The following is a 27,759-nucleotide window of genomic DNA, read 5'->3' on the forward strand; positions in this document are numbered from 1 at the left end:
CCCATGTTATAGTGCCATCCACTACCTGTCGGCTGCCTAAACTTGTTTACTCAATTCACATATTAAACACAGCACAGTTTGGTTATCACGCAGGGAAAATAAAGCTGAGTCACAAGATGCATTATTTTGTAATAGTACATTAGATCCCTGGGTATAAACTCAAAATATACCTTTGGCATACCTAGTAGGAGCTAAAAGAAATTCATTGAATTCATTGTTTGAGCATAGATAATTTAGTCTACAGAGGAAAAAAGAGCAAAATTAAACTCAGTCTAGTCTTAAAATGTATAGAACTTTTAAAGGAGGAAAAATCATTGAAACTACTAAGATTATATTTTGAAAGATATCACCTAAAAATGACTTAATTATATCTTGATATAATTATCACTGTTTTGTAGACAATCCATTTCTGCGTTTCTTTATTACTGAGAAAATTAAGAACAAATATGATCTTTAACCTGATTCAAAGCAGGTATTTCTTTGCACATGCTGACTCCCCTGTCACCACACTGCTCTCACCGCACTGCCCGAGAAGGGCCCGTGAGGGCGTGTTACTGCTCACTAGACGTCCTAGATGCTCCTACTGATTTGGGCCTGGTAGGTCCTTCCCCTTAGGGGAGGGTCTTTAACGTAGGAATCTTCTGCTTCTGCCTTATCAGGCCTGTGATTAGGTGTTTAAGGCCCAAGAATGAAATCATTCCTCAGCGTCTGCCATGCCTTCACTGGTTTCATTTACCAGCAGTTTCTCCTTGTGCAGTTTCATGCCTCTGCTTGTCAACATCATCGCTTGATTGAACAGTAGGAGCCATTAAATTGTCCTCATTTGAGGGGAAAACTTTTGATAGGGAGGGACATGCAATATCTTGGACATTTCTCTTGCCAGAAGGCGGAAAAAACCCTAGGAGTCAATGTCTCCACATTTGGTTCTCAGCCTAAGACGTTCCAAAGAGGATGGATTCTGTTGCGTGTTAGACAAGTTCTGACATAGGACAAGTTGTGCTTTTTAGGTTTTCTTTAGAAGAAGGAGCTATGAAGAAGCAAAAGAAGAATAAAGAGCAACCTATTTTCATTTGCTTTTAGGAAACTCTGGTAAGCTCACAGCTCACGTATGATTTTATGATTTAAGTGTTTGACCCGCACTCTCAGCTCCTCACTTTCTGACCTCACTGGGATGGAAGGTACAGAGCCTGTCTCCTCCTTCAGACATGCACAGAACCAACTCACTCAGCCAGCTGGATACTAGCGTGTGTCACGACCTCCTGAAAGTGAATTCTGTGTCTGCATGATCTTCCATGGCTTTAACCGGATTCACGTCCCACCCACTTCCTATGTCACGGTCAAAGCCTGGTTCCTTCTTTTTCCGCCCACCGGGCAATGGAAAATAGCTAATAATCATACTCTGTGTAAAACCTCCCACTTCCTCAGTAATTACAAATTTCTTTTCCCTTTTTTCCTCCAGGCTAAGTAATAGATGTTTGACCCCTTTTTATATAGCTTATTTTCTGCATAGTTTGCTTTTGTGTCCTAAATCTTTTACAAAATTTCTGTAATTTTCTTCCATTGTGGATCCTGAGGCTGTTTCCTGCTGAGGGAACGACTGGTGACTCAGTAAGAGTGAAATTCCTTGCAGGTCTATATGCCGCATTGCCATTCTCAGATACTGCTGTAAGCTTGATTTTCAAACAAAAAACAAGATTCTTATTGTTTCTTTGTGTCCTTTCAACCAGTTATTTTATTATGAGAGATCAGGAAGCTCAATTCATTAATTCAAATAAAATTTTTGCAAAGAACAATTATAATTTTGGGGACAAAGTGACAAATTCTTGGATGTAAAACCATTACAAAGGGAAGGGCCCAGGAGGGGTTTATTCTTCACATCTTTGCTTGGGCAGGTCCTTGCCCAAAGAACTGCAGTGGGCAGCCATTAAACCCACGTGGTTAGGAAACACCTTCATTTCACTGCTCCTGGCCAAATTGCTTTATTTCAAAGCGGTTCCCTCCTTCTTTATTTTTCTATTTTGATGTGAGAAAATCAAGAGCTAGGAGAAAAGAATGGAACAAAGCCCAGAAGAAAACATCAGCAATTTGTATTGATCCGATGCAATACTGTGTAATTTCTATTACAAAAAGAGAATGGGAATAAAATAAAGAGGAAAATGGGAACTATTAATAGAGTTCATTACAATGGATTAATCTTGTTTCTCTCAGAAAGAAATAAACATAGTGAAAAATATCACGTAATTGAAAGGAACCCCCCCGTGCCCAGTGCTAAAATAACACCGATCAGAGGAGAAACCAGTGCTCTGTAAACGAAGGCTTGTGGGCCAAATTTAGCTGGTCACCTATTTTTGAATGGCCTGTAAGCTAAGAATGGTTTTTACACTTCTTTTATGGCTGAAAAATAAAAATGACAAAGAAAAAAATAAATTTGTGACTTGTGAAATTTAAATTACATGAAATTCACACTTCAGTTCCATATAGTCTTCCTGACACACAGCCGTGCTCACTCACTCACGCATTGTCTTTGGCTACTTTCTACAAAGGCTGATTTCAGTATTTGTGATTCCCAAGCCTAAAATATTTGTCACTTTCCCAAATGGATTTCCTGACCTCCAGCAGATGGAAAAATCCAACTTTGTAACAGGTAAAGAGGGATGTTAGTCACAATTGGAGAAAAGTGTGTGTTTTTTTGCAGTGGTTGAACTATTAGACCCTGGTGAAGGCTTTAAAAGGGCAGGCCAGGCAGCGGGCGGATACATTCCTTCCCCAGCCTGGTTTAGGTTCTTGGGAGGGGTCACTTTGGCCACAGTGAGGTGTGCACAGTTTGAGAGTAGCAGCGCTATCTATTCTACACCTTTCTTTTCCTCAGAGTGTTTTTCCACATTGTTCATGCTTAAAGTAAGGCCAATGAGACTATAATTAAGACTTTCATTAAGCATTCTGGATGATTAAATATTCATTCAAAGAACTTAATAAGGAATTTTTCAAAAATACTTAACCATATTTCTTAATTACAAATTGATTTCTTCCCGAGTCTCTGCTTATTGGCCAAAAACAAGTACACAAAAAAGGAGCCTTGCAAAACATTTTAACGGCTCCTGTAAAGGCAACTGCCCAGGAGCATGTGAAGTGCCCAGGGCGTAAGACTTCATTCATTTCCGACTCTCGGAGCAGAGACCAGAAGTCAGGTTCAGGGGAGCCACTCTGGCTTTCCCAGAGGCAGTTGTCCGAGACGCAGGCTGTCTTGTTCATCTCAAGTAGAAAACCTAAGTCGAAGTCACTGAAAAATGCCCACGGCCTTGGAAAATTGGGGGATTATATCTAAAATCCAGTTCCGTTTCTATTCATTAAATCGTTACTCTGGGTGAGTGAGTAGATGGGGCGAGTCCACAGATCTCAAGTGTAGGGGAGAGAAAGAGAGCGTTGTTGAAATTGTACAAAATGCAAGTTTCTGTTGCAATCAGAGCCCAGGACGAATGACATCCTAGCACTGGCCGAAGGAAGCCTCTCTGCATCCTTTACAAACCTTCTCAAGGAAAAAAAATATTTTTTCCGAACTTGAGAGTAATCAATGTGATAAAAACAGTACGGCAAGAAGGCACTAACTGCGTTTTTGCGTCTCTGCCCCTTTCAGACGAAAGTAGGCGGGACGACCCCCGGCGGAGGCAGCTTCGAGGAGGTGCTCAGCTCCACGGCCCACGCCAGCGCGCAGAGCTCGGCGGGCGCCCCCCGGCGGGCGGAGGAGGAACTGCAGTGCTAGGGCGGCCCGCGCCGCCGCCTGCGGAGGCCCCGCGCCCGGGCGTGCGCGCCCTCGCCCGACCTGAAGACCAGAGTCCCACCCGCAAAACCCAGGCCTCGCCCTCAAATGGCCTCTCCACAAAGTTTCATAAAATGATTTCCATTTGTATTTGTGTTGATCATGGACCACCTGACCACACACTTCGGTATTCACAGATCGTCACCTTTTAAAATGTCCTGATTTGAGCAGATGCAAAATTGGTCATGACCCTTTTCTTTGTGTAATTCAAACATATTTTTCAAACATGAGCTGTTAAGTATTTGCATTGATTTTCGCTCGGACGCCACCACCACGTGCATGTCTTTGAAGGCTGAGTGAGCACCCCCTTTCGTTCAGTGGGTCCACTGGATGGAGCTGTCTCCAGCAATGGGATGACACTGCAACTTTCATCAAACTGCTTGTGATCCGCCTCACCTACGTCAATTACATGTTTATTTAAGCAATTAAAATAATTGATTTTAATGACGACTTTGAGTTTTTAATTTCTTTGAGTCTTCAGGGATATTGATGACCTTAAAAGGTGGTAGCAATAATTCTGCAGACGCTATTTTAAATCAACTTCTGCTAAGCTGGTGAACTTGGGAGAGGATATATATGTAAATAATTATAATCTCAGCTATTTTAGGATGACAGTCTTCAATTCTAAAACTCTCTAGCCGGGAGATCACGATTTGATTCCCAGTCAGGACACATGCCCGGGTTGGGGCTCCATCCCCAGTAGGGAGAGTGCAGGAGGCAGCCGATCAATGACTCTCTCATCACTGATGTTTCCCTCTTTCTCCCTCTCCCTTCCTCTCTCTGAAATCAATAAAGATATATTTTTTAAAAATAATAAAGAAACGCTCTAATCTACAAATAGTAGTAGTTAACTCAGGTAAACTGCTAAATATGTAAGGGATACTTGCAAAGGGAATATAGCAGCCAAAAAATGGGAGAAGCCAGGAACTCCTTCCAGTTTGCAAAATTGCCTACATGAATGAAGAAAGCATCATGTTAATACAGTCAGATGTCTGCAGTAACTTTTACCTTCCACATTCTATGCCTCTCTTTTCTTCTAAATGGGGGATATGCATTTGTTACTAGGTAGCAGAGGTACATCCCATAGATGTATTTTAAAAATGCACATAGCCTAGACCTACTAACTTAAAAAACCCCACAATTTATTTATATATATATATATATATATATATATATATATTTATAACATATAATCCATGTAATACATGTTGCCTATATATATTCACTGTTCATTTTTAAAATTTATTGTTAAGTAGAAGTGTACATAGTGAAATAAAGCCAATCTGAAAAATCCTATTCTAATTAATGGAGCAGGACAGTTTGTTTATCTAACTGAAAATCAAGGAGATTCAGAGCCACATAATCTGATATGCCAGCCATTTAGTGGTCAACATGAAGAGGACACCCGAATCGAAGCTGCTTTTCTGTCACTGTATATTGCTCCAGAAATTTATCATACTTAAAATGGTGCGTAAGGTTGTAAACTTCAACCTCAACACTCTCCTCTCACTTATTATCAAATTGGAATGTGGATGGGGATATGGTTAAAAAGTGATTTCAGCCCTGGCCAGTGTGGCTCAGTGGGTCAAGCATCATCCCATGCACTGAGGGGTAACCAGTTTGATTCCGGGTTGGAGCACATGCCCAGGTTGCAGGTCAATCCCCAGTCTGAGTGCAAGCGAGGGGGGTGGGGAGGAGTAGGGGGGCTCTCAACATCTCTCCCTCTCCCTCTAGAATCCCTAAAAACATATTTTTAAAATTTTTAAGTGATTTAAATACAAAATGCAAAGCAACTTCAAACCTGGTGTTCAAATATAATTTCAAACTGTAATATTTGGCAAAATCTTATGGTTACTTTTGATAATCTCTAAGAATGGTGCAATCCTTTATTCTGCATTTTTACTTGACTTAATTTAAATTATAAAGAGTATGTAGTAAGGCAAACCAAAAATTATCCTAAATCTCCCATAGAAATCATCCCTAATCTCACTTTGAATATGAAGACTAGCAAATTACTTAAATAAAAATGCTGGGTACAGAGGATGCTTTTTCACAAGGCACTTCATCGATCATTTATCCAAGAACATGTATCATAGGACTTTTAGATAAACAGGTTGTTAGAATCAACATTTTTTCCAGTACAATGACACTGTGAATTATGTAACGGCTAATGAACTGCTAGCCCACAAGGAAAAAACAAAGAATTCTTTTGGGGGGGAAAAACCCTCCCTCCCCCAGTCAGCACCAGGGACTGGGAAGGGAGAACTGGCCTGAGGTGTGCCCCCAGCAGCCCTGCTTTCTGCCCTCTCCTCCTTTGGAGTGGGGTAGTATCTCTTCCTAATTACAAGGCATTAACAAGGAATATTTTGGGTTGCATTCATGTTGGCAGAGGTCATCAGGAGGACATGACTGCTGGCTGACTTGCAGGCTGGACCTGGGCGATCAGAGGCTCCTCACCCACACCTGTCCTTGGAATGAATGTTCCGCCCACTGTTCCCATTCGAGGCGCTGTTTCAAGGACACAGCCTTGAGAGAGTAATGCCTTGGTAAGACCACCTGGATGGTGTGTGACTGAACCCACTTAAGGCCTCTATATAAACCTAAGATTATGGGGGGCAGGGGCCAAGATTTACTCATCTTGTGGCCACCCCAGACAAGCCTCATATGCAAGTCCCCTTGTTTATTAAAACTGCCACCTATCAGTGTGGAGTGGTCTGCCTCTCTCTCTGGTCTCCTTGCTCTCCATGTATGGCAGCCAGTTTGTGAACCAACAGTTCAACCCAAGAATAAGTATCTTCTCTGCATCATAATTGCAGGGTTTGTTATTCAGAAAACCAATTCCAGGAAAGTAGCAGGTATTGTCCAAGAAAAATATTTTTTTTAAGTGGTAATGCTCAAATATTTGTAGACATTGGCTAGTGAATTCAATAGCTTTTTCTACTGATCTTCATCTTGTTCTTATATTTATAGCACCATTATATTTTCATTGTTTTTAAACATATTATGTCAGCAAGGAAGGCTTTGAACTGTGTGAGCCCTCACTTGGCAGGTAAATGGAAAACAGATCATGACTAAGTGACCAGTATTAAGTCTGACGCAGTAGAGGGTTCCAAAGTCTCTCTGTGAATTTATGAAAAATACAGCAGGCCAAACATCCCAAATAATACTCCAGGGCCACAGGAAATCTGGTTATAAATATTTGAACCTTATTTCGAGTTACTTTGTGTACATTTTCATGCTAGGAGAAAAAACTCCAAAATACTAATATATATGGTTCTGTTTCCCTACTAACTTTATCTCCAGTAATAACCACGCTCTGATTTTCAACCACTTATCACCTCTTAAATACTGTTATGATGCAGCAGAATTGCTCTTTTCAGTGCAGAGCAGCCAGCTATATGTACATGTGTGCGCTGCTTCTAAAGAGATCACGCACCTTGCTTCCTGCAGATTGGGTATCCATGGAGACTGCAAAGAGTTTCCAAAGAAACGCTGCCTAGATTTCTCACCATGCCAGCCTAAAAGGCTTTCTTCAAATAGAAGCTGACATTTGAATTAAGGGGAAAGGCATCACGTTCCACACCAAAACCTATCAGTACAGAATAGTGAGCAGGTTTGCACCACAGTCTTCCCTTCCTTGCCATTCAATGGTTGAGCATTAATTAAAGACCAGTGGGCCAATCGTTTGCCCTATGAAAGGGAAATGAGGGGAAGAAACCAGGTCTGATGTGTTCCCTACATAAGGTCTAGTGACCCCAGCAATACTCTTACTATTATATATCTCACTTGGTGATACACATTCCTGTCATCAAGGTCTGAGTATCTGTCAATCAGACACGGGAAAATACAGAGGAAGACAAGTAGCATTTGAAATGGTATGCCCCAAATTATATCTCCAAATGACAAACAGAACTGGGGGAAGGGCCAGAACCTGTTAGGTTTATAAATCCATGATCAGAGGCCTAAAGCAGGTCATAGTGAAATTTAAAAAGTGGCTCCGGAGAGTGATTACCTGAATGAAGCAGCATTTCCTCTGAGGAGAGAATGCATTACAATGCATTCTTTCTCCTGGATCCTTATCACTAAGCTGAAAAAGCCTGTTCTTAAAAGCAATTATTACTAAATTTTCTATCGTTCAATGAATCTGGCCCTCGGGTATGTAGTATATAAATTCAGATTTAAAATCTCCAATAAATACTCCAAAGTTTAAGGTTTTTAAAATGTATTTAGTTCATAAAAAGACACCCCCTTCCAAGTCTTCATCCATGCATTTAATTTTCACGACCACATCCTGTTCTGTGGCTTCTTTTATGGCCCAAATTGTATCACGTTTCTTGCTGGAGTCCAAGCAAATTGAAAATAGACTCACATCTGGGGAAATCAACAGACCAACAGTAGCAAACACAAGACCATTCAATGGAAACATAAAATGTTTGTTACAGGAGTGCAACAACGTAGAGAGCATCTCAGGAGTGAGGCTCACTGGCGGCAGCAGCTATGTTAGCGTTTCTTTCTGCCTCAAGTTCAGAAACAAGCTGGAGTATCTCGGGGTGGCTGAATTTTCCTGCAAGGCAAGAAGACGGAAAAAGATGAGAATAACGCCAATTTCTCCAGCTCGATCCCAGGCCCTTGTCAGGGGCTCCGTTCTGTGATGTGACCCATGCTTTACTCCAACGCAGAACGCAATTCCAGGTCCCTCCTGATTTTGGAGAAGGCCCAAAGGGGACCACCTGGAGCTTATTCTCCATCACCCCAGACGCCACCGCACATACAGATGAGAATCGGGCAAAGAACTGTCATTAGAGCTGGGAGTAACGTTCCAGGCAGCCCGTGAATGAGGAACCACAGGGAAACGCGGGAGGAAAGCACTGCAGTAAAATTTAACCTCAACTGAGTCATGGGCACAGAGCGCTCTTTCCAGGCTCAAGTTTCTTCCTCAATAAAATGTGGAGTTTAAACTAGATGACTCCTCCAGCTCCCACATTTTAAATTTTACTAGTATTTTCATGTTTCATTTTTTGTTTTTCATTGAGAATGTGTCAAAATAGAAGACAATCATGTTAAAATGCAAAGCACCACATACATGACTTAGTTGTATTTTAGCTACATTACTGGTGAAATATGCTATCTTAGAACCCAATCATTGCTTATAACACAGCTGGCAACCCTTTTCTGTAAAGAGGCAGTAAATATTTTAGGTTCCGTGAACTTATACGTCTCTGTTGCAAATTACTCTGCTGGTGTAGCACAAAAGTAGTGTAAACCATATGTAAAGTGTGGCGGTTTCAATAAAATGTGACACAAACAAGTACAGCAGGCCGTTTTGGCCCGTGGGCCATAGTTTGCTGACCCCTGGTTTACGACTTTATCCTATTTCACTGAAGTCAAACATTTTTGAGCACCACCTACATCAAAGACAGACGAGACAAGGCTGGTCTTGGTCCTCAAACACCTTATTATAGGATGGGGTAAGCAAGTGGGGATTTGGGAGGAGACCCAAGGAGGAGCATCACTAGGGAGAATGCAAGTCAGATGTAAACCAGTACAGCAAGCTCTAGACCAAGTGCAGGTTGAGCAAAACAAAGGAAACACTTAATTCTGACACAGAGGTTTAGGAAAGGAAACCAGACAGACCAGTGGCCTTAGGCTGCAGAGCTTTATAGGCCACTCAAAAGTGTCAGGATTTTATTTCTTAGGAAGAGAACAGCCACAAGAGTTTTAAAAACAAACATGCGACGATGCTTGTATCTACAAAGGAGGAGACACTGACACGCAGGATGAATGGCGAGCCTGGCGGGCTCAGTCAGGCAGTTATAACAATGGCCCCACACAAATAACGAGGCCGTGCCTAGTGCAGACGCAGTCGGCTGGAAGAGAAGGAAAATCGAATCAATTTCATTACAATGCAAATCATATTTTGGAGCTTAGTCTGTGATCTGGGACCTTCCTCTATTTGGTGGGGCACAGGAAGGTCCCGAGAGGTCCCATAAAGGCCATCTCTAACCACTCTCAGGGGAGATGGAGGCTGAGCTGAGCCTGAGGAGCTCCCAGGGGAGAGAGGTGGCGTTTTACTCCAGGGAGGGACAGGAACACCAGCCATCACACATCCAGGGTACTTAGCTCCTCACTCTGGAAACTGTACCAAAACGAAGATAGCTAGGGCTCATTACCAGGAATTATTCCAAGCAACTCACGTGAATCAACCCACTATATCCTCAAACAACTCCATAAAGTAGATTCTGTAATTATCTGCATTTTCAAAATAAGAAAACAAAGGCCCAGAGCTAGGTTAAGTAATTTATTGGAGATTACACAGATTTTATGTGGCAGAACCAGAATTCAAACCCAAACAGTCTTGACTCCAGGTCTGTGCCATGACGACACCGTACTGGTGACTTCAGCCATTTGGGGTTTTCTTGTTTTAAATCCCTATTTCTACCTCTACCTCACAAGACCTTACACCTATAAAGCACTTATAGATCATAGTGCACTTTTATATACATTACCTCTCCTGAATCTCAAAACCAACCTATGACATAAGTAGGGTAAGTATTATGATGTCCATTTTTCAGAAAGGACATAGCGAGGTCAGGAGGCTGCCCAGGGGCACACGGCCAGTAGGTGTGAATGTGAGCCTGGCGCTCAGACTCCAGGGGACAATGCTCTCCTGCACCAGGCCAGCTTCCCCGTGAATCTCACTACTTTCTCTTTAGATGCTTCAGATGGAAAGGTCAGAACTGGGGAACAACAGTGGATTCACCAGCATGATGTTGTTACCTACACTAGGAGGAAGCCAAATGATAACAACGCTCATTGAGAACAGCACTGAGTACCTGCTGTGGAATCATAGAAGTCCTGCAGTCTCCCAGGTTTGTTCTCGAGGTCTTCATATTCAGATGCCTGAAGAATCATCTCACACTGGTCCAGCTGCTTCACAAATTTGGCCTCTGCACTAGATTGGGTCTCATACTCCTGAGTAGAGAGACAATTAGAGCAACATGATTAGGGCTCATGAGAGTGATCCAGGAAAATTCTGATTCTGGTACCTGACATCAGAGTCACAGCTAAAAACACATTCTGAACCGGCCACATTTCTCCACTGTATACAAACCCTTCATGGAGAAGCGTCACCTTGTAATCTCATAGCTAACACCATCACTCCACGCAAGAGGGACGTGCTCACACCTCCACGTGCCCCAGCCAATGCCTCGGAAGTCTCGTTCGTTCATATTGGCACCGCAAGCATTTTCCTTCCTGTAGCTTCTCAAGATTGCTATTCTTCACACCACCTACGTGGTGTAGGTCTTTTTTAACTTCAAGCTAATATTTCATCTCATGCCTCTGAAATAATCTCTCTCTCCATTTAATGTTTGGTTTCCTTTTCCTTCAAGTAAATGTCTAGCTTTCTCACTTAACTTTGGTTACCACTTCACCCTTGGATTCTCTGTCCCTGCTTAGCTCCTAAAGAGGGGCGGCTCAGTCCCTCTGGGTTATGACTGGAGAATGCGGCCGGGATCTGCGGGTTCCTCACGCAGCGGCGTGCGTGCCTGTGCTGGTGGCAGGGAGGTGGCGAAGGCAGTGGACGGGCAGATTTTACCTTTCTTCTTCCCACTGGTCCCTCCCTCCTCGGTGCAGGCCTGAAACAAGAAGCTACAGGAGGTCTGTTTCTTAGCATGACACATTTCACACAACCACAAGTTCCAATTAATACGATATAGAATCATTCTTCTATTAAAACCAGTGTTCCCACTGGTTTCCCGGCAAAGTTCTCATTTGTATTCCACCCCAGACGTGTTCAATAATGAACCTGTCATGCTTTCTTGGCATAGTGTGCTGTGAATCGCTGAAGGTTTCTTAGTTTTTATTAAATGTCTTATTCTTATAAAGAGAGCTATTTGAATTTTGAAAGAGCTTAAAATTGTCCAGGAAAATCATTTTAATATAAAACCAAATACATTTTGTTTTATTTCAAAGGTACTTAGAAATAGTTAATTTAATTTAAATGTTTATTTTCATTTATATTTAATAAATTTAAATTCATTATTTAACAAAAATAAATGCAGTGCTCTAAGCACAGCAGTTCAGGATTTTTCTCTGTTGAAAGTGAGAAAAAAGAATACAAGACCTTTTGGGAAAGAACACATTTTATAAGAAATTCTGGCGAAATTACACATTTCGTTTTTTTAAAAATGTACCTTTATTGATTTCAGAAAGAGGAAGGGAGAGAGAGAGAGAGAGAGAGAAACATCAAGGATGAGAGAGTCGTCACTGATCGGCTGCCTCCTGCACCCCCCCCACTGGGGACCGTGTCCACAACCCGGGCATGTGCCCTGACCGAGAATCGAACCGCGATCTCCTGGATCCTAGGTTGATGCTCAACCGCTGAGCCACGCCCAACCGCGCTACACATTTCTTTTAAAAATATAAATCACTGGGTTTTCTCTTAAAAAATAATGGTACTGACATTCCAACCAGGAGGGAGGGCAGGGAGAAGCACACTGCAGACAGAGCTCTAGCAGTGAGGGGGAGCCCCGGCGCCTCTGGGGAGCTTCCTGCGCACAGCTCCTAACGGCAGGCTGGGGAACTGAAGGGAGGGCAGGCGAGAGGTAAGAAGCTGACGGTGGAGGAGGAGCAGCTCCTGAGAGGCCTTGTGGTTTATGCTCCAGTCTCAGCGTATCCTGCAGCTACTGGACATCACTGAAAGTTTCCAGCAAGAAGTGTGACGGTCAGGTCTGCACTCTGGAAAGAGCATTCCAGCTTCAGTGGAGACAATGGCCAGACCGGAAGGCTTTGAGACTTGGTAGCACTAGCGGAGAAGTTATGAGAATCTGGCAATGAAGATGGGGAAAAGTGGGCAGATTTGAGAAATCTTAAGGATGAAGCAGCAAACCAAAGCGTGAAAGTGACTGAAAGGGAGAGTCCTAAGTGACTTCCTAGTTTCTAGCCTGGGAAACTAGGAGCAAAACAGAAAGTTATAGAGCAAAGGAATAGCAAAACGAAAAACCTCAGGGGTAACATTTACAACAAAACCGAGGGTCATAACATTACCAAGAATCGTACAATATACGAGTGGGGACAAACCTCCTCCAGCCATAATCAGCATCTGTTAGGGGAGAATCAGAGAAGATTACGGGCAACAGGGCTTCCGATGGACCTAAGAATAGGAGAATCTCTAAATAGACAACAGGTGTTCACAGAATTATCAAAATGTAAGAACAGAAGCCAGCACTGACGGAACCTTGCCGACCCCACTGCAGCTGATAGAAGTCCAGCCCTGGTGAATTTGCCAACCTCACTTGCTGGGGCTCCTTCCAGCTCAAGGCCCCAAAGGAGGAGAAACTGCTGGGAGTGAAATCAAAATCGAGTGGGACAAACATAACAGAGATGAAGAAAAGGAAAAGTCCAGATCAAAGTAGGGAAGGGGAACAAAGCCAGGAAATCTCTGAAAGTAAACCACCATATTTTTAACACTACGCTAAAACAAAACAAAAACAAATAAACAAATAAAAGAGGAAGCTCTGTGAAGCTAAAAAAAAGCTTCATGAACCAAGTTTCCTTCCAAACGTTCAGGAAAACTAACTGCCTATCAAAGTGAGCAACATAAAAAGCACAGGGGCCGGATTCCATACAAATTTACCTTAAGAAAAAGAGACCAAGAAGCAAAATAACATCTCTACAGAAAATTCACATCAGAAAGACATCCTCGTTTTTAAAAAGGACCATATCCACAACAAACTATTTTTAAAAGAACTAAGAGATATTAAGAAAACGGTAAGAAGTGTAAGAGCAACATAAAAATAGAGATAAAAGAAAAAGTCATCTGAGAAAGACTAAGCATTAGGAACACGGGGATAGTTAAACAGGATAAATAATGCGTCAAGAGACAGAAACTGAGAAGGAGGCTAAGTTTAATAGTAAAAAAGAAATAAAGATGATATAAAGAGTTTGGGAGAAGGTAATAAATATTGCAGATAGGCAAAGGAGAACAAACATATGGATATATGGGAGTCTTGGGGGAAAAAGAAAATGAAAGCAAAAGGAAAAACTTATTTGAGTTGTTAAATAATAAAAATGGCCACAGATGATGACGGAGTAGGGCCATGCTGAGTTGGGGTTCCTATGGATGTTTAGGTGGCGCTGTCCATCAGGCTGCTGGATTCTTGAGTTTGGAGCTTAGGAGGAAGACTTCCCAGGAGAATATGTGGAATAATCAGCACATGATCACTGAGGCCCAAAAGAAGTGTAGGGAAAAGAGAAGGCAGCCAAGGACACAGGCCATGGAAGGGAAACAAGGCCAAAGAAGAGAAGCACTTGAAGGAATTCAAGAGGAACAGCCAGAAAGGTACAGAGAAAATCAGGAGGGAGCAATGTCACAGACCTGAGGGAATGAGAGAACTTCGATAACAAATGGCAACATCTCCTATGCCGCCAGGGTGCCGAGTGACACATGGACAGAGAAGGTTTGCCGGTGGGGCCACCCAGAGGCAGTCTGTGACCTTAGCTGTGAGGAAACAGTCGGAGGTGTAGACAATGCCCCACCTATTTGGTCATGAAGGGAAGTAGGGAAACGTGGCATCCAGGGAGAGTTATTTCAATATAGGGTTGTGTGAATATATTTACAAGGTTTACAAAGAACTAAAAAAGGCCCCATCTGACTGTCTCTGTTTTCCCAATGAAAGAGGAATGACTATTGGCTACAAAGCTGGGGGAGAAATGGCAAAGCAGGTGGTTAAAGAGAGGGAAGGGCAGCTGATGTGAGGCCAGAGACAGAGAGGTAACTGGGGGCCACTGAGGAGGTGCTGGCAGCCCTGAGGCTCAGCAGACCTTAGAGGCCTTGATGGGTAGGGACTCCAGTTCCTTTGGCAGAGATGAGAGGGTCCCACCATCAGCTCTCTGCAGCTTTCAGGTGGGCCTGGGGAAGACAAATGACTGAAATAGCTCAGGCTGGGGTTGAGTTGACCAACAGAAAAACAAGTTCACGCAGGAAAGAGGTACAAGTTGTAGGTTCTGGAAACAGAGGACTGAAAGGAAGAAAAGGTGAGAGAAGAGGAGGATGATGGTAAGTTTCTTCCGTCTCCCTGGGGAAAGCTGGCCCTGACCACAGCGTTGATATACATGAAGTTTATCTCTTGCATCTTCCACTCTCCCACCTCCGAGTGACTCTCACTCCAGGAACCAGGATCTTTGTGTTGCTTTATATCAAACTCCACAACAACATACTGTACCTGTACTTCAAAGGATAGAACAGGGAGACCTTTTGTAAAAAGGACTTGTTAATCCAATTGTCTCTCCAACTGATTGAACTTCAGACAATGTGGAGACAAATGTGGGTGGGAAACAATCCAAGGGCTCTCAGGGGTGCCAAGCATTCAGCATTAGGGACTTGGGCGGAGCAGTTCCTGCACTGCCTTGGGATTCAAAGGGATATTTCTTCAAAGCAAAATGCAGGTTGTGGGTTAGGCCTCCTCCTGTGATACTTGGGGGAAGGGATGTGTGTGTGTGGGGGGGAGAAAATGGTTTTTCTTGACTTGCTAAAATTTGATTTCACATTTATATGGTGCAAGATAAATTAAAATCAAGGATGTTTAATTGCTTTAAACAGATGTGAGTCTCTGGGCTGACAGCTATTTATAGTGGTGAATAGCTGTGAATAACATTTCAGAAATCAATTAATTGGCACTTTCTATTAGTACTATTCTAAGTTCCCTGGGTACAGAATGACAACATTTTCTCAATCCAAATTCAGAACATATGAACTGAAAATAGAAGAAAAATAGAGCTTACTGTGTATCAGGCAATATCCTAAATGCTTTACACATATTAATTTGATTACAATACAACCCTATAAGATAGGTATACTACTATTATTGCCATTTTACAGATGAGGAAATTAAGGCACAGAGAATTGCCCAAGATCACAGAGCTACTAAAGAGAGGGACCAATATTTGAACATAGAAATTTGATATTGAAGTACATGTACTAATAATATGGACATGAATTATAAAAATGCTTAAGTCAATATGAGAGTTTATATGGGTTGAATAACATTCCCCCCAAATTCATGTCCATCTGGAATCTATGACTACAACCCCATTTGGAAATAGGGCCTTTGCAGATGTTATCAAATTAAGATAAATTCATACTGAATTAGGATGGACCCTAATCCAATGCCTGGTGTCCCATAAGAAGAGGGAAAATTGGGTACAGATACAGACACAGGGAGCACACCATCCAACTGTGGAGGCAGAGACTGGAGCAGTCACTGTGTCTACAAGGCAAGGAATGCCAAAGCTAGAAGAGGCATTCACCAGACACTGGGGAGAGGCAAGGAGGGGTCCTCCCCTAGAGCCTTCAGAGAGCATGGCCCCGATGACACCTTGATTATGGACTTCTAGACTTCAGAGCTGTAAGACAATACATTTTTGTTGTTTTAAGCCATTCAAATTTGTGGTAATTTGTTACGGCAGCCCTAGGAAACTAAAAAGAGTCTCTTGCTTATAATAGGTAACTGACATGGTACCATGAATACACTAGACAGAACTGTAAATGCTTGTTCAACCAACCAACATACAACATAATGACATAAAGAAAGTGCTGAACTAGGACCTGGGCTTGTAGCTTTGTCACCCACTAGCTAAGAGTCCTTGGGCAAAGTAAGGCTCTTCAGCCCTTAAGTCTTCTTAGCCAAAAAATAAGAGAGTTGGAAACGGGTTTTGGTTCAGCTTTAACTTTACAAAATTCTAACAGATAAAGAGCCAGAGACAGAACGTAAATTTAAAAAATAGCTAAGAATATAATAAAGAAGGCCCTGCATGGCACCAAAGGTATCAGAGAGAGAGGAGGAAAGAGAATTAGTTTGCTAGGGTTGCTGTAAGAAGTACCACAAACTGGGTAGCTTAAGCAACAGAAGTTTATTATCTCGTAGTCTCGCAGTTTTGGAGGCCAGAAGTTGGAAATCAAGGTACTGGCAGGGCTGGTCCCTTCCGAGGGCTGTGAGGGAAGGGTGTGCCCAGGCCTCTCTCCTTGGCTGGCAGACGGCCTTCCTCATGTTCACACAGCATCCGTGCCTCTGAGTCCAAAATCCCCTTTGCAGAAGGACGCCAGTCATTTAAACTTGATTACCTCTGCAGAAGTCCCATCCAAATAAGGTCTTATTCGAAAGTACATATGAATTTTAGGGGGACACCATTCAACCCGTATCAGAGAGAGACTGGGAGGGCATGCAGTATCTTCTTTGGTACCACCTAGAGCTGACATGTAAAGATGAAGTTCATGTGAAAAAGCAGAAAAGCTCAAGACTTTTCAGTCGTTCACATCCCACTGTATTACCAATAAAGAATTTAACCCTCTGCTGCCTTCTTGAAGGTGTTGGTTGGCCGGCAGCAGCAATTCTAAAGGAGGGGCGGCCGCTGTACCAATCCTGAGACCTCCTTCAACAAGCTTAACTAATTCAACCAATGACTTTTACAAGATTATACAGCTGTTACCTGTTTGGGGGTTACAGAGTCATTAATGCTCTGCGTTTTATATTTTTCCAAATCAAAGTCTTTCTAAGTGACTTTGTAGTGTGTTCTTCGTAAAATACTGTTGTAAGTAAATAAATTTTGCCATAAGCTTTATTTAGCCAGTTGTTGATAGCTAACTAAGAAAACAACAGGTACTGCAATCATATTTACAATAATAGGAGTCACAAGGGTACAAATGTGTGTAAAAGGTTTTCAAATTATGACGTCTTTCCTCCTTAAGAGACAATACATAGAATTAGTTTCATAAGCTCAGGGGCTAGTTTTTTACGTATGAAATGCAACACAACTCCACTCCATTCCCCCACCCACTGTGTTCCAAAAGTTTACTTGCAAGTAGACTGGAAGGACGGAATCCTTTGCCTAAAGAAACTCTGTTATATCTAGTAACAAATGCCACCTGAGCTGGGCTCCAGCCAGATACCACACAACCTTTGCAGATTTAAGTTTCACAATTCTTTGACAAGGTAAATATTAAAGGCCTACGATCTCTCATCTTAAATCCTGAGGCCAGAACTGTTTGTTTTCAGCATTTTTTATTTTATTTTAGAAAATAATATGGTACATATAGTATATTACAGAAAACCTCTAGTGGGGTCTAGGGCAGATTCAGTTAACAAACAGATGAGAGTTTCTACATCAAAGCATATTAATTTTCACACCAAAGGGGATGAGTTGGGATTCCAAACAGCCTCTAGTTGAGTCAAGTAAGGTTTTGCTGCTCAATCAGTTCAAGTTGGGTAGTTTTTAAAAAAAACAACTGGCTCTCTGAACTTTGTAAATTTCATAATTGTGGCTAACACATGTGTAGCTGTGATTATTCTCATTTTCTAGAGGAGAAATAGGTTGACTAGAGTCGAGAAACTTCCCCAGGGGCAGGCAGCCAGGAGGCAGGATTCAAATCCAGGTATCCCTGGCTGCCAGCCCCGCTCTGCCTTAAAAGGGTCACTGCAGCCCACGACGTGGCTAAACCACAGAAATGACAGCACACTGCAGAATCTCAGCACTGAGTAAAACGGCATTTCTAGAAATATCTGCTCAGGGTTTCGACTCCTGCACTTCACAGCTGTTTCCATCTTCCCGAGTCAAGGAAAGACCCAACTTAGCACACAAATGGGAAGACTCCAGGAAGGGAGATCTCCACCAGCTTTGAGGCTCAAACAGAGCAAGGCAAGGTGGGGGCCTGGGGATATGAAAGAAAGGTGGAAGATCAGACTCTGAAGACAGGAGGGAGGAGGGCTCTGGAGGAAATGTGCAAAGTGAGAGAGGGCGGCAGAGCTATCCTAGAGTAGGAGCGGAGCTGGGGGGCTCAGGCAAAGAAGGGCCCGCCAGGTTAGATGGGAGGGAAGTGAAGAACTGCAGTAGGCAGGGGTTTGTTGTTTTCTCTCTTTGCAAATAAAAAACAGCACTAGGAGGGGGACAAGAGGACCACAGTGGCTTTCTATGCCCTTTCCCTCCACCAAGCTGCCCCTGCAGACCTGGCCGCCAGCAGCACTGGGAAGAGAGTGAGCACTGACAGAGCCCCTGTTCTGTGTGGGCATCACCTTGACCTCAGTCAGCCCTAACAACCCTTCAGAGCTTCATAGACGGCAACACACAGAGAGGGGAACGAGCCCAAGGCCACTGAGCCAGGAAGTGGTGAGGTGGGAGTCAAACCTAGGTCCGAACCACCCAAAGCCCATGTTCTTTTCAAGGACCAGAAATGGGTGGTGGGTACGGGGTTGGTGGGGTTGGCAGGATTGGGGGTGAGAGCAGTACATCAGGAAATCCAGCAACTATGAGTCAGGATCTGTACCAGGCATTATGGTGACAAGGGAAATGGGGAAACTGGAGGGGGAAAAAATTAATTTAGTCATGAGAAATTCCTGCAGCAGCTGAGAGGTGAGAAACTGACACAAACCTAAAACACTGATGAGGCATATAAATTCAGGCACAAATAAAAAGTAACCCATCATATATACTTACTTCCCAAAGTTCATAGAGCTCTTTTCCGAGATCCTTTGAGAGAAGCTGGGCTAGCTGCTTCATAGCTTCCTGAAATATCAAACCATTATTTTAATCATGTTAACATTTAAACTCATCTATAAAAGCCAAGTGCTGGGCTCAAACTCTCACGCATAACTTGCAAGGGGGGAGCAGAATACTGGACAATATTTATGGCTTACAAGGAGGGCAGTTGTGTACATTAAATAAGAAAATGTATTCATTCACATAGACATCACAGAGCACTTAGTTTGTGGCCTGAAGCACACCACACACAGGAAAGGACAATGAGGAGGGTGTGAGACGATTATAAAAATATCAGAAGTGAAGCTAAAGATTTTACATCTTGTGGGTGAATCGCAAGATGCCCCCACATAAGTTTCAATCATAAGCATACTAAGTTCAACACAAACCTGCGAGTGGAAAGAATAGGAGAGTAACAATTAATTACAAATCTCAATTATATCCATTCTCTATTGTTAATGTTTTTATTGCAAAATGAAAAACAACACACAAGTGGGCAGTTACCGTCATTAACGAAACGTAAAGGAAATTACATGGTAGCATCTTAAAGGCTTATAGATTCACTGGCTGAAAACGGATATTGAAGGGTAATCAGCCAAACCATCCATGACAAGTATCTGAATCCCTCAACAGTGTCACTCAACACTTTCTGTCCTCCCTCCAGAAACATGTCCATGGTGGGGACCTAGTACCTCAAGAGGCTGCCCAAGTGGCTTGTAAGCAGCACTGTCAGAAAGTACTTTTTATATCAAGTTGAAATTGTCCCTGTAGTTCTCCCACTGTGCCGAACCCCTCCTCCTGCTCACAAACACAGTATCAAACAGCCGGGCAGTGACCCAGCTGGGCCAGAATTTCTGCGGCCACAGTGACTGGTGCAAGGAATGGCCATGTTAGTCAAACCAGTCACTCGGGAGCCATCTGAATGATTTGTCCAGCAGAGGCTGGGAGAAAGAAGACAGAAACAGAAGCCTGAGAGAGTCAAAACCCAAAGAAAAGAGAATGAGAGAGCAGAGGGTGTTCCATACTTAATTTTTGTCTCGGAAGTTCCAGGAGCCACCCTCATTCCCATTGCTTCCTTCATTTCTGTGTTGCTCCAGTTTCCTTCTAAAATATCAAATTTGGGGGGCATGAGGTCTGCAAGTTACTCTCAAATGGCTTCAAATTCCTTGACCATCTTCAACCTACACCCCTTAATCTGCTTTGGTTCTAACCAGGGGTTAGGCTCCTTGAAAAGAATACGCTTGTAAGAATCATTTTTGGTAAGTGGTTATATAAAAGTGGCAAAGGTCGTATATAAAATCAAAAAATGAACTGGGATAAAGCAATAAAAATAAATACGGTATCTGTGTGTATATTTATTTTTTGCTGGGAGGAAATATGTTACAGAGTACAATCTCTTCCAGAGCAAAACATACTTGCTAGTGTCAACAATCTGTTCTTATACATAGTAATATCACCATCTTGAACAGCTTGTAGCATCAAACCACCCTTAGAGGGTACAAAATTTAGATTACTTTGTACTTACATTCTCCCTTGTTTCTGTTTCATAAATCTTGGCAAAATACTTGAGAAAATACTTTGCATTTAAAAAAATTAAAGGTATCTTTATAAATAATTCACGTTTTCACTATTCCAGAAACAAAGTTTGCCTATTGCTTTTGTTTGAAAAGAATGAACTGAGTAACATATATGTACAGGCATATCAAAACCTAAACTTTTAGAATACAAACACAGAAGTTCTGCTTTGAAAGAGATTATTTTATTCCATTTAAGGTTATGTACACAGCTCTGAATGGAGTTACTGATGTGTGGTCTGACCAAGGTGGAACAGAATGGAACCTCAGCCTCCTCAAGCTAGACACTGTATTTCTATAAATGTAGCCCAGGGCTGAATCGGCTTTTTGGAGATCATATCCAATTACTGACTTATATAATAAGCTTCCTGTTGACTAAAATCACCATGCTATTAAAAGACATAACAGGTAAACAAGAATATTGTTGCTCTCTTCCTGAAATTAAGCAACGATTTTCTGGATCTAAACTCATAGATATCGTTTGTCACTATACAATCCGAATTGCATTTTGAGGCAGCATTGGCCATAGAATTATGCCCACCTTTTTCAATGAACCCTGGGAAATCGACTCTGCAAAAGTCCAGGTTGCGTGGCTGAAGATGCCAGACTTTCCCTTCCTGATGGTGAGCCCTGCCATTCCCACTTCTATACTTTTTTCGCCTTGTTCACACATAAATTTAGAGGTAATTTCCCTTGCTTCTTCCTGCTAGCAAAACTTGTCAAGAATCTACCTAAAGTTCCACGCTGAATGCAGCTTTCAGCAAACATCTTGCATCAGTTTTGTGACAAGCACCCAGAAAGCATTATGCATCACTCACACGTCACTGGTGAGGCTGAACAGTGGCGCCGCTAACTACCAGTTCAGGTGGGGTTTGGAACAGGCTGGCCATTTACTAGCTGTGGAACCCTGGGCAGATTACTTAGACTCTTTGCCCTTTGGGTTTCTCATCTGTGAAGTGAGGTTTACCAATGGTACCTACCTGAAAGGATTGTTGTGTGGTTTAAATATATATGAATATATAAAGTGTTTACTACCTGGCACATACTAAGCACTCTATAAAATGTCCACAATATTTCTCATTTTCTCCATCTTGCCATGTTCACTCTCATGATAAAGTTTGGTTCTTCTTTTAACCTCAGTTCTTTAGCAACTTTAACCCTCGCAGATCTATATACACCATGACTCTCCTGCCTGAGTTTTTGCCTTTACAAAGGAATATAACCTGCCATTGATGTGCTCAGCCTCAAATTCCATCCCACTAGTTCTTGATGACCCCGACCAGATGTCCTCTATCAACCTGGACTATAGTGCAAAGTATATTTTATCCTGCTCACGAAGGGGGCAGACTACAAGAATTGCTCTTGGCCCCTAATTTTCTCTTCTACACCCCCATCTTCCCTTTCATCCACATTCTTGCTCTCCTTCAAAGCAATCAGCCTTCCAGGCTTATCAAGTACTTTTCCTCCCTCCTCCTGTGGTTTAAAGCCTTCCTGACGCAGTTGGCCAGCCTCTGGGCAAATGATGATTTAATTATCTGAATGCATGGTTCAGACAGTCACATCTGATTCATAAATACCATCTGCATAAAGAATGGTTCGTCTCCCAGATCCTTCTCTCTGTTCCCAAATCCTTGCCAGCGACAGGAAGAAGCAACCCGCAGTATCAGCGCTCTCCAAGCCTCCGGCTTCTTGTCCAAGAACTTGTGGTTCTCTAAGACGCTTCCCTTGTCCCTTCTGATGACAGTGTTCATTCTCCTGTGAATCAGGAGGGGTGGGCGGCAGGCAGGAGGTTTAATGAGGCCGGAAAGGTTTTTCATCACTGCCAGGATACGAGTCCAGGAAGACAGCAACGCTCTCGCTGATGGTTCAGGTCCGCTCTCTGCCCCGCCATGGAGGCCAGGGCTCAGCTCTGGTCAGGGCAGCAGTAGGTCTTCTCTCATCTCCAGTAGTTGAGGATCCTTCCTCTGGACTGTGCTTTTTCTTCTCACGGTTCTGACTTGGTCCTTTAGGGAGTAGGCCTCAAATTCACTGCATACCCACATAGGGACAGTTTGTCTTTTCTTCTTCCTGTGTCACTTTAAAGTCTTTGGTTACCCTCTGGCATTTCAGTATATGATTTCTTGTCGACAATGTCCCCATGTACTCTTGAATAAAAGTATCATATATCCTGAAATGAGCTGTATAATTGAGGAGGTTTTCCCCCTTCTTTTTGTCTATGTCATACGTCATTACTCAGCATCCTCTGGTTGAGGGCTAATTCCTTTCTGTAACTCCGTGTCTTAACTGGTTTCTTTTTAAATTAATTCTGTCAATCAGCCTAGGAATTTTTTTTTTTGAAAAATGCTTTTCTTTTTTTAGATTATTTTTTAAAATTTATTTTTCCGTTATAGCTGACATACAATATTATATTAGTTTCAGGTGTACAACAGTGATTAGACATGCATATACCTTATGAAGTGATCACCCCATGATGACAGTCTAAACTCCTATAGAGAAACATTTCCTTAGCTTCCTCCCTTTCTATGGCTGTCATGATGCTGAGCCTGTATTTGAGACCCGTATTTTGGCAGGATAAATACATTCCTTACACTATTCCTCTTGTTCCCATAATTTAGGATGTGTTGTAACTCCTAAATTGGGATTTCTTGTGGATTTACTTGCCTATAGAGAGGCAAAAATGCTGTTGGCTACTAAGGTCATCTCCCCTCAGCTCTGAGAACAGCTATTTAAGGCCACCTACCCTGTTTATAAACCATCTTCATAAAGGACCTGCCCACTTATCAACTTAGGATCTCTGGCCTATAGTAAAAGTAGCTTGCAATGACCCCTGAACTGAGAACCAGACATTCAACATTATAAAAACAGCTTCCCAGGATTTTGCAGCCTCTAAATACATCTTCCTCTTTGGCCCTGGCCTCTTTCGAGCCCAAATTGATATTGATTTCATATTTTATAGATGTTCATTTCTTACTAATACAAATATTTATTTTTTTTATACATCTTTATTGATTTCAGAGAGAGGAAGGGAGAGAGAGAGAGAGACAGAAACATCAATGATGAGAGAGTCATTGATCAGCTGCCTTTGGCTGCCTCCTGCATGCCCCCAACTGGGGATCAAGCCCGCCACCTGGGCATGTGCCCTGACCAGGAATCGAACCGTGATCTCCTGGATCCTAGGTTGATGCTCAACCGCTAAGCCACACCCGTCCAGGCTAAATTTCTTTACTTCAAACCACTAAATTAAAGGATTAATTTAAAATCCAACAAGTTCCAGCTATTTTCATTGTTGTAATGAAAGCCATGCTATCTATGCCCACTAATACTAATGAGAACGGAAACCAACATAGTTTGCTATCCTTGTGTCAAACAAGGCTGGGAGCAGGCCGGAACCAACTGGCTCTTACTCCAGGGAAATCCTTGCTTCCAGAAGCTTAGACTATAAGCCACCCAAAATAAGAGTAAACACTAATAGCTTACTCTTTAAGAGTGTCTTTAAGATTTTGCCTCACCAATCCCACCAAACCAAGACTACTGTCCTAAACTCTGTGCAGTCTCAACTAGCTGCCTTCTTGTAAGATCCATTTAAACATCTTTCAGCCCAGGCTCTAAAACTCTCTAAGTATCCTTTCCTGATGTTCCCCTTCCCTTCCTGAAACAACAAGACTCTGTCTAGGTGGTGCACTCCCTTACTCCAATAGGTCTAATAAACTTAGCTTTGCTTCAGCAACAGGTTTTTCTGGTGATCCCCTGTGGAGTCAATAGTCAACACTGACCTCTTCTCGCCTATGTTTTTCTTCTTTGGGGATGTTATCTGCTGGTGCTATGTCCCCCACGATGCATTCTGCCATATCGTGAACCAGGGCTAGGCGTACACATCTGACCAGGCAAGAAATGGTGAGTAATTACACAGAATTATATTCACTACAAACTCCTTCTCTATACTATTTTGAAATTACATAATTTATTTTTCTTTCTCCACCCTCACAGAGTATTTTAATGCAGTATTTTCTAAAATAACTATATTATGCCAGCCTTCAACAGTTCTCAATCAAAACTGCTCTTTAATATTCAACACAATACATGAGAGTGCAGAGGAAATTGTTAGCCTCTATTTTTTTTAGAAATGGATGGATTTTCAAATATTACTTTAAAAGATTGATAACTTCAGGTTACAAAGCCAAATGAACTCGTTAAGCACTTACTTACTGACACAAAATTCAGAAACAATCATTCCCCCAATATACTAGTTAGATGGCAAAATGAGGCCCTTTACAGAAAAATGAGTAGAGTTGGACAGATCTGGTTCAAATCCATCAACCAACATTTATCAGCTGTGTGACCTTTGCCAAGTTACTTAATTTCTTTAAGTGCCTCTTTTATCAGTCTTCATCTTATCATCTGTAAAAAGGAGATAATACTTCATAAGGTTGGTATGAAAATCAAATTTGATAATTTATGTTCCTGGCACATGCTGATCATGCAACAAATGGCTATGATTACTAGTGATAATGTTAGTAGTTAAGATAATCACTGTCAAAATAATGAAGGCAGGTCATGAGATAAATGCCACAGAGGGCCAGTCTGTTTCAGGTTCCCACTATTACCAAGGCAGTACAAGGCCTAACCGACTCCTAGTAGGTGTCCCCTTCCCGCCTACAGTCTCTCTCTCATTCAGTTAAAATCTCGGGACTATTCTTAGATTCATCTCCATTCAACACCATGTTCATCTTGCACCAATTGCCAAAAATCTCAGTTCCATCCATCTACAGAGAAACAGGGCTCCTCAATCTCCCTAGTGAAACATTGCTGCAATTAAAGTGATTTACTTATTTCCACAGTATACCTTCACTTTCCTGCCACTGGGGCTTTGGTCTCTATGCCCTTCCCTCTGAGTGCTGTGCCTTCTACTTCGCTACCTAGTCAACCCTTCAGAGCTCAACTCAGATTCTACCCTCTCCATTAAAATCACCCAAGAACAGGTGCTCTCTCCTGTTGGGAGTATGGTGCCAGCTTTCTAACATAACTTATTTTTGAAGCCACTTTGTGCTTCTGTAATTCATCTGGTATTTACTTAATGTCTCACAGTGCTAGGAAACTTGGTCCTATGCTCAAAAAAATATTCTAAACACTGTTGATTGACTGAAAGAAGAGAGAATATGTCTCAGTTATATCTTGCACATACCACTCCAAAAAGTCACCCCACTAAAAGGGGCCAGATAGCGTACTAATACAATGATAGAATGTCAGATATAACATACCCCCTTTGGCCCTGGAAACCTTAATATCACACTTAGGTTTCCTTGAGACCAAGGCAGGCTCTTCACTTGCCAAGAGAAAACCTAGAGCGCAATGAACAACTAAAGCAATCAACATACACAGTTCCCCTCCCCACATCCTGAATCTGTATGGGTTGCCTCAAACAAACTTTCTTGATATATAAACTAACCTACAAGAATTTGACACAGGCCTCAGTCACGAAAAGTGGTGCATAATTACAGAGCAGAGACCATACCTAACAAGCACCAAAGTTCACAGCTTACCGGTCTTTGTTAAGATGATCATCGTTGGTCACCAGAGCCATAACTGCCATCCTGTACATGTGATCTGATACACTCTCCGGCCTCTCGACATTTCTGTACACCCAGCCAGTCCGAGGGACTCTCTGATGAAAATAAAGAGAGAGAAGTTTATAAAAATAAACATTTTAACTATCTGCTATGTTGTTGAACAGAAGTCCAGGGAACAGGGCACAGAAACAGGGTAATTGTTTCAGAACATATTAAAAAGTACTTAGCTAACCAAAATGATCAACACCTGGAATCAAATAAACCAGTGAAGTCAGAGACTGAGAAATAGGTATACGATGCAAAAGTCTAGGAGTCACGCTGCTGTGCTACTGATGTATAAACTTCGGAACACATACAAGTCCTTTAGACATAAAAACAAAAGTTTAAAGTAGCTTATTTTTCATAACTACAAGATCTCAGAAGTTTTGCGTTGCAACAGCCCCATTAGACAGACACAAGCAGAAAACACGGTGACAGCTCTGAACCTGAACAAGTGCCAGCCTTCGGAGCCCGAAGCCCACGGACACAGGCCTCTCGGGCGCTTCCTTTTGTTTACACCCAGACGCGGCCCGTGAGGCTGCCCCCCCTCGAGGCCGGCCCTTCCCAAGAACCGGATCAACTGCGGTGACAGCGGCAGGAAACAGGGAATCCTGGAGACTGAACTTGGAGATTCAGCAAAACCACTAACGGAGCGGCGGGGGGGCGGGGGCGTCCCGAACGGGGGGCCACTCCGCGCACCACCCAACCCCCTCTGAGAGCAGAAGGCTCCCCATTTCCGCAAGCACCCGCGGGGCAGGCACTGAGCACCCCGCCTACAGCCTGCGGGGCCAGCGGGTGCTCGGGAGCGCGCCCCGCCGCCCAGCTGTGGGGTCGCGTGCCCCAAGGGCCCACGTAGCAGGGCGGACGCGGGCCTGGCCCGAGGGCCCCGCCCGTCCCGAGACCTGCGGGTGGCCGCCTGCGCCGCGCCGGCGGGGCCCGCGCTCGCCTCGGACACGGGGCTGGACCCCGGGCCCGGCCGGCCTCGCAGCCCCGACCGCCGGCTCGCTGCCGCCGCCTGCCGCCCGCACCGACCACGGCGCCCGGGGCAGGGCCGGCCCGCGCTGTGCGGGAGCCCCCCGCCGCCTCCCCGCGCGCCCCCCCGCCCCCCGCGGCCTCCCCGCGCCCGGCGGCCCGCCTCGCCCGCCCACCTTGAGCTGCCCCACCAGCCGCAGGAAGCGCAGCAGGTCCCGGGCGCCGCGGGCCGCGGGGGAGGCCGACGCCATGCGGGCGC

At 43.2% G+C, this 27,759-nt stretch overlaps 2 protein-coding genes across 2 annotated transcripts in view; one reads left to right on the forward strand and one right to left on the reverse strand.

Moving 5' to 3' along the window:
• Positions 1-3,760, forward strand: part of TPD52L1 (TPD52 like 1) — a 58,864-nt gene extending 55,104 nt beyond the window's left edge. Inside the window, exon 7 of the mRNA XM_087817591.1 lies at positions 3,635-3,760. Coding sequence (XP_087673717.1) covers positions 3,635-3,760 — 126 coding nt within the window. The remainder of the gene's footprint in view (positions 1-3,634) is intronic.
• Positions 3,761-8,201: 4,441 nt separating this feature from the next.
• Positions 8,202-27,751, reverse strand: HDDC2 (HD domain containing 2). Its single transcript, XM_087817592.1, has 6 exons — positions 27,677-27,751; positions 26,463-26,584; positions 24,696-24,798; positions 19,307-19,375; positions 10,651-10,789; positions 8,202-8,381 (listed from the first exon to the last, which is right to left on the reverse strand). Exons 1-6 carry the CDS (start codon positions 27,749-27,751, stop codon positions 8,284-8,286), a joined length of 606 nt encoding a protein of 201 aa, XP_087673718.1. The 3' UTR covers positions 8,202-8,283.
• Positions 27,752-27,759: the final 8 nt, after the last annotated feature.

The sequence above is a fragment of the Miniopterus natalensis genome, chromosome 5, assembly GCF_054644295.1.
Source record: "Miniopterus natalensis isolate mMinNat1 chromosome 5, mMinNat1.hap1, whole genome shotgun sequence".
Taxonomy (NCBI): Eukaryota; Metazoa; Chordata; class Mammalia; order Chiroptera; family Miniopteridae; genus Miniopterus; species Miniopterus natalensis.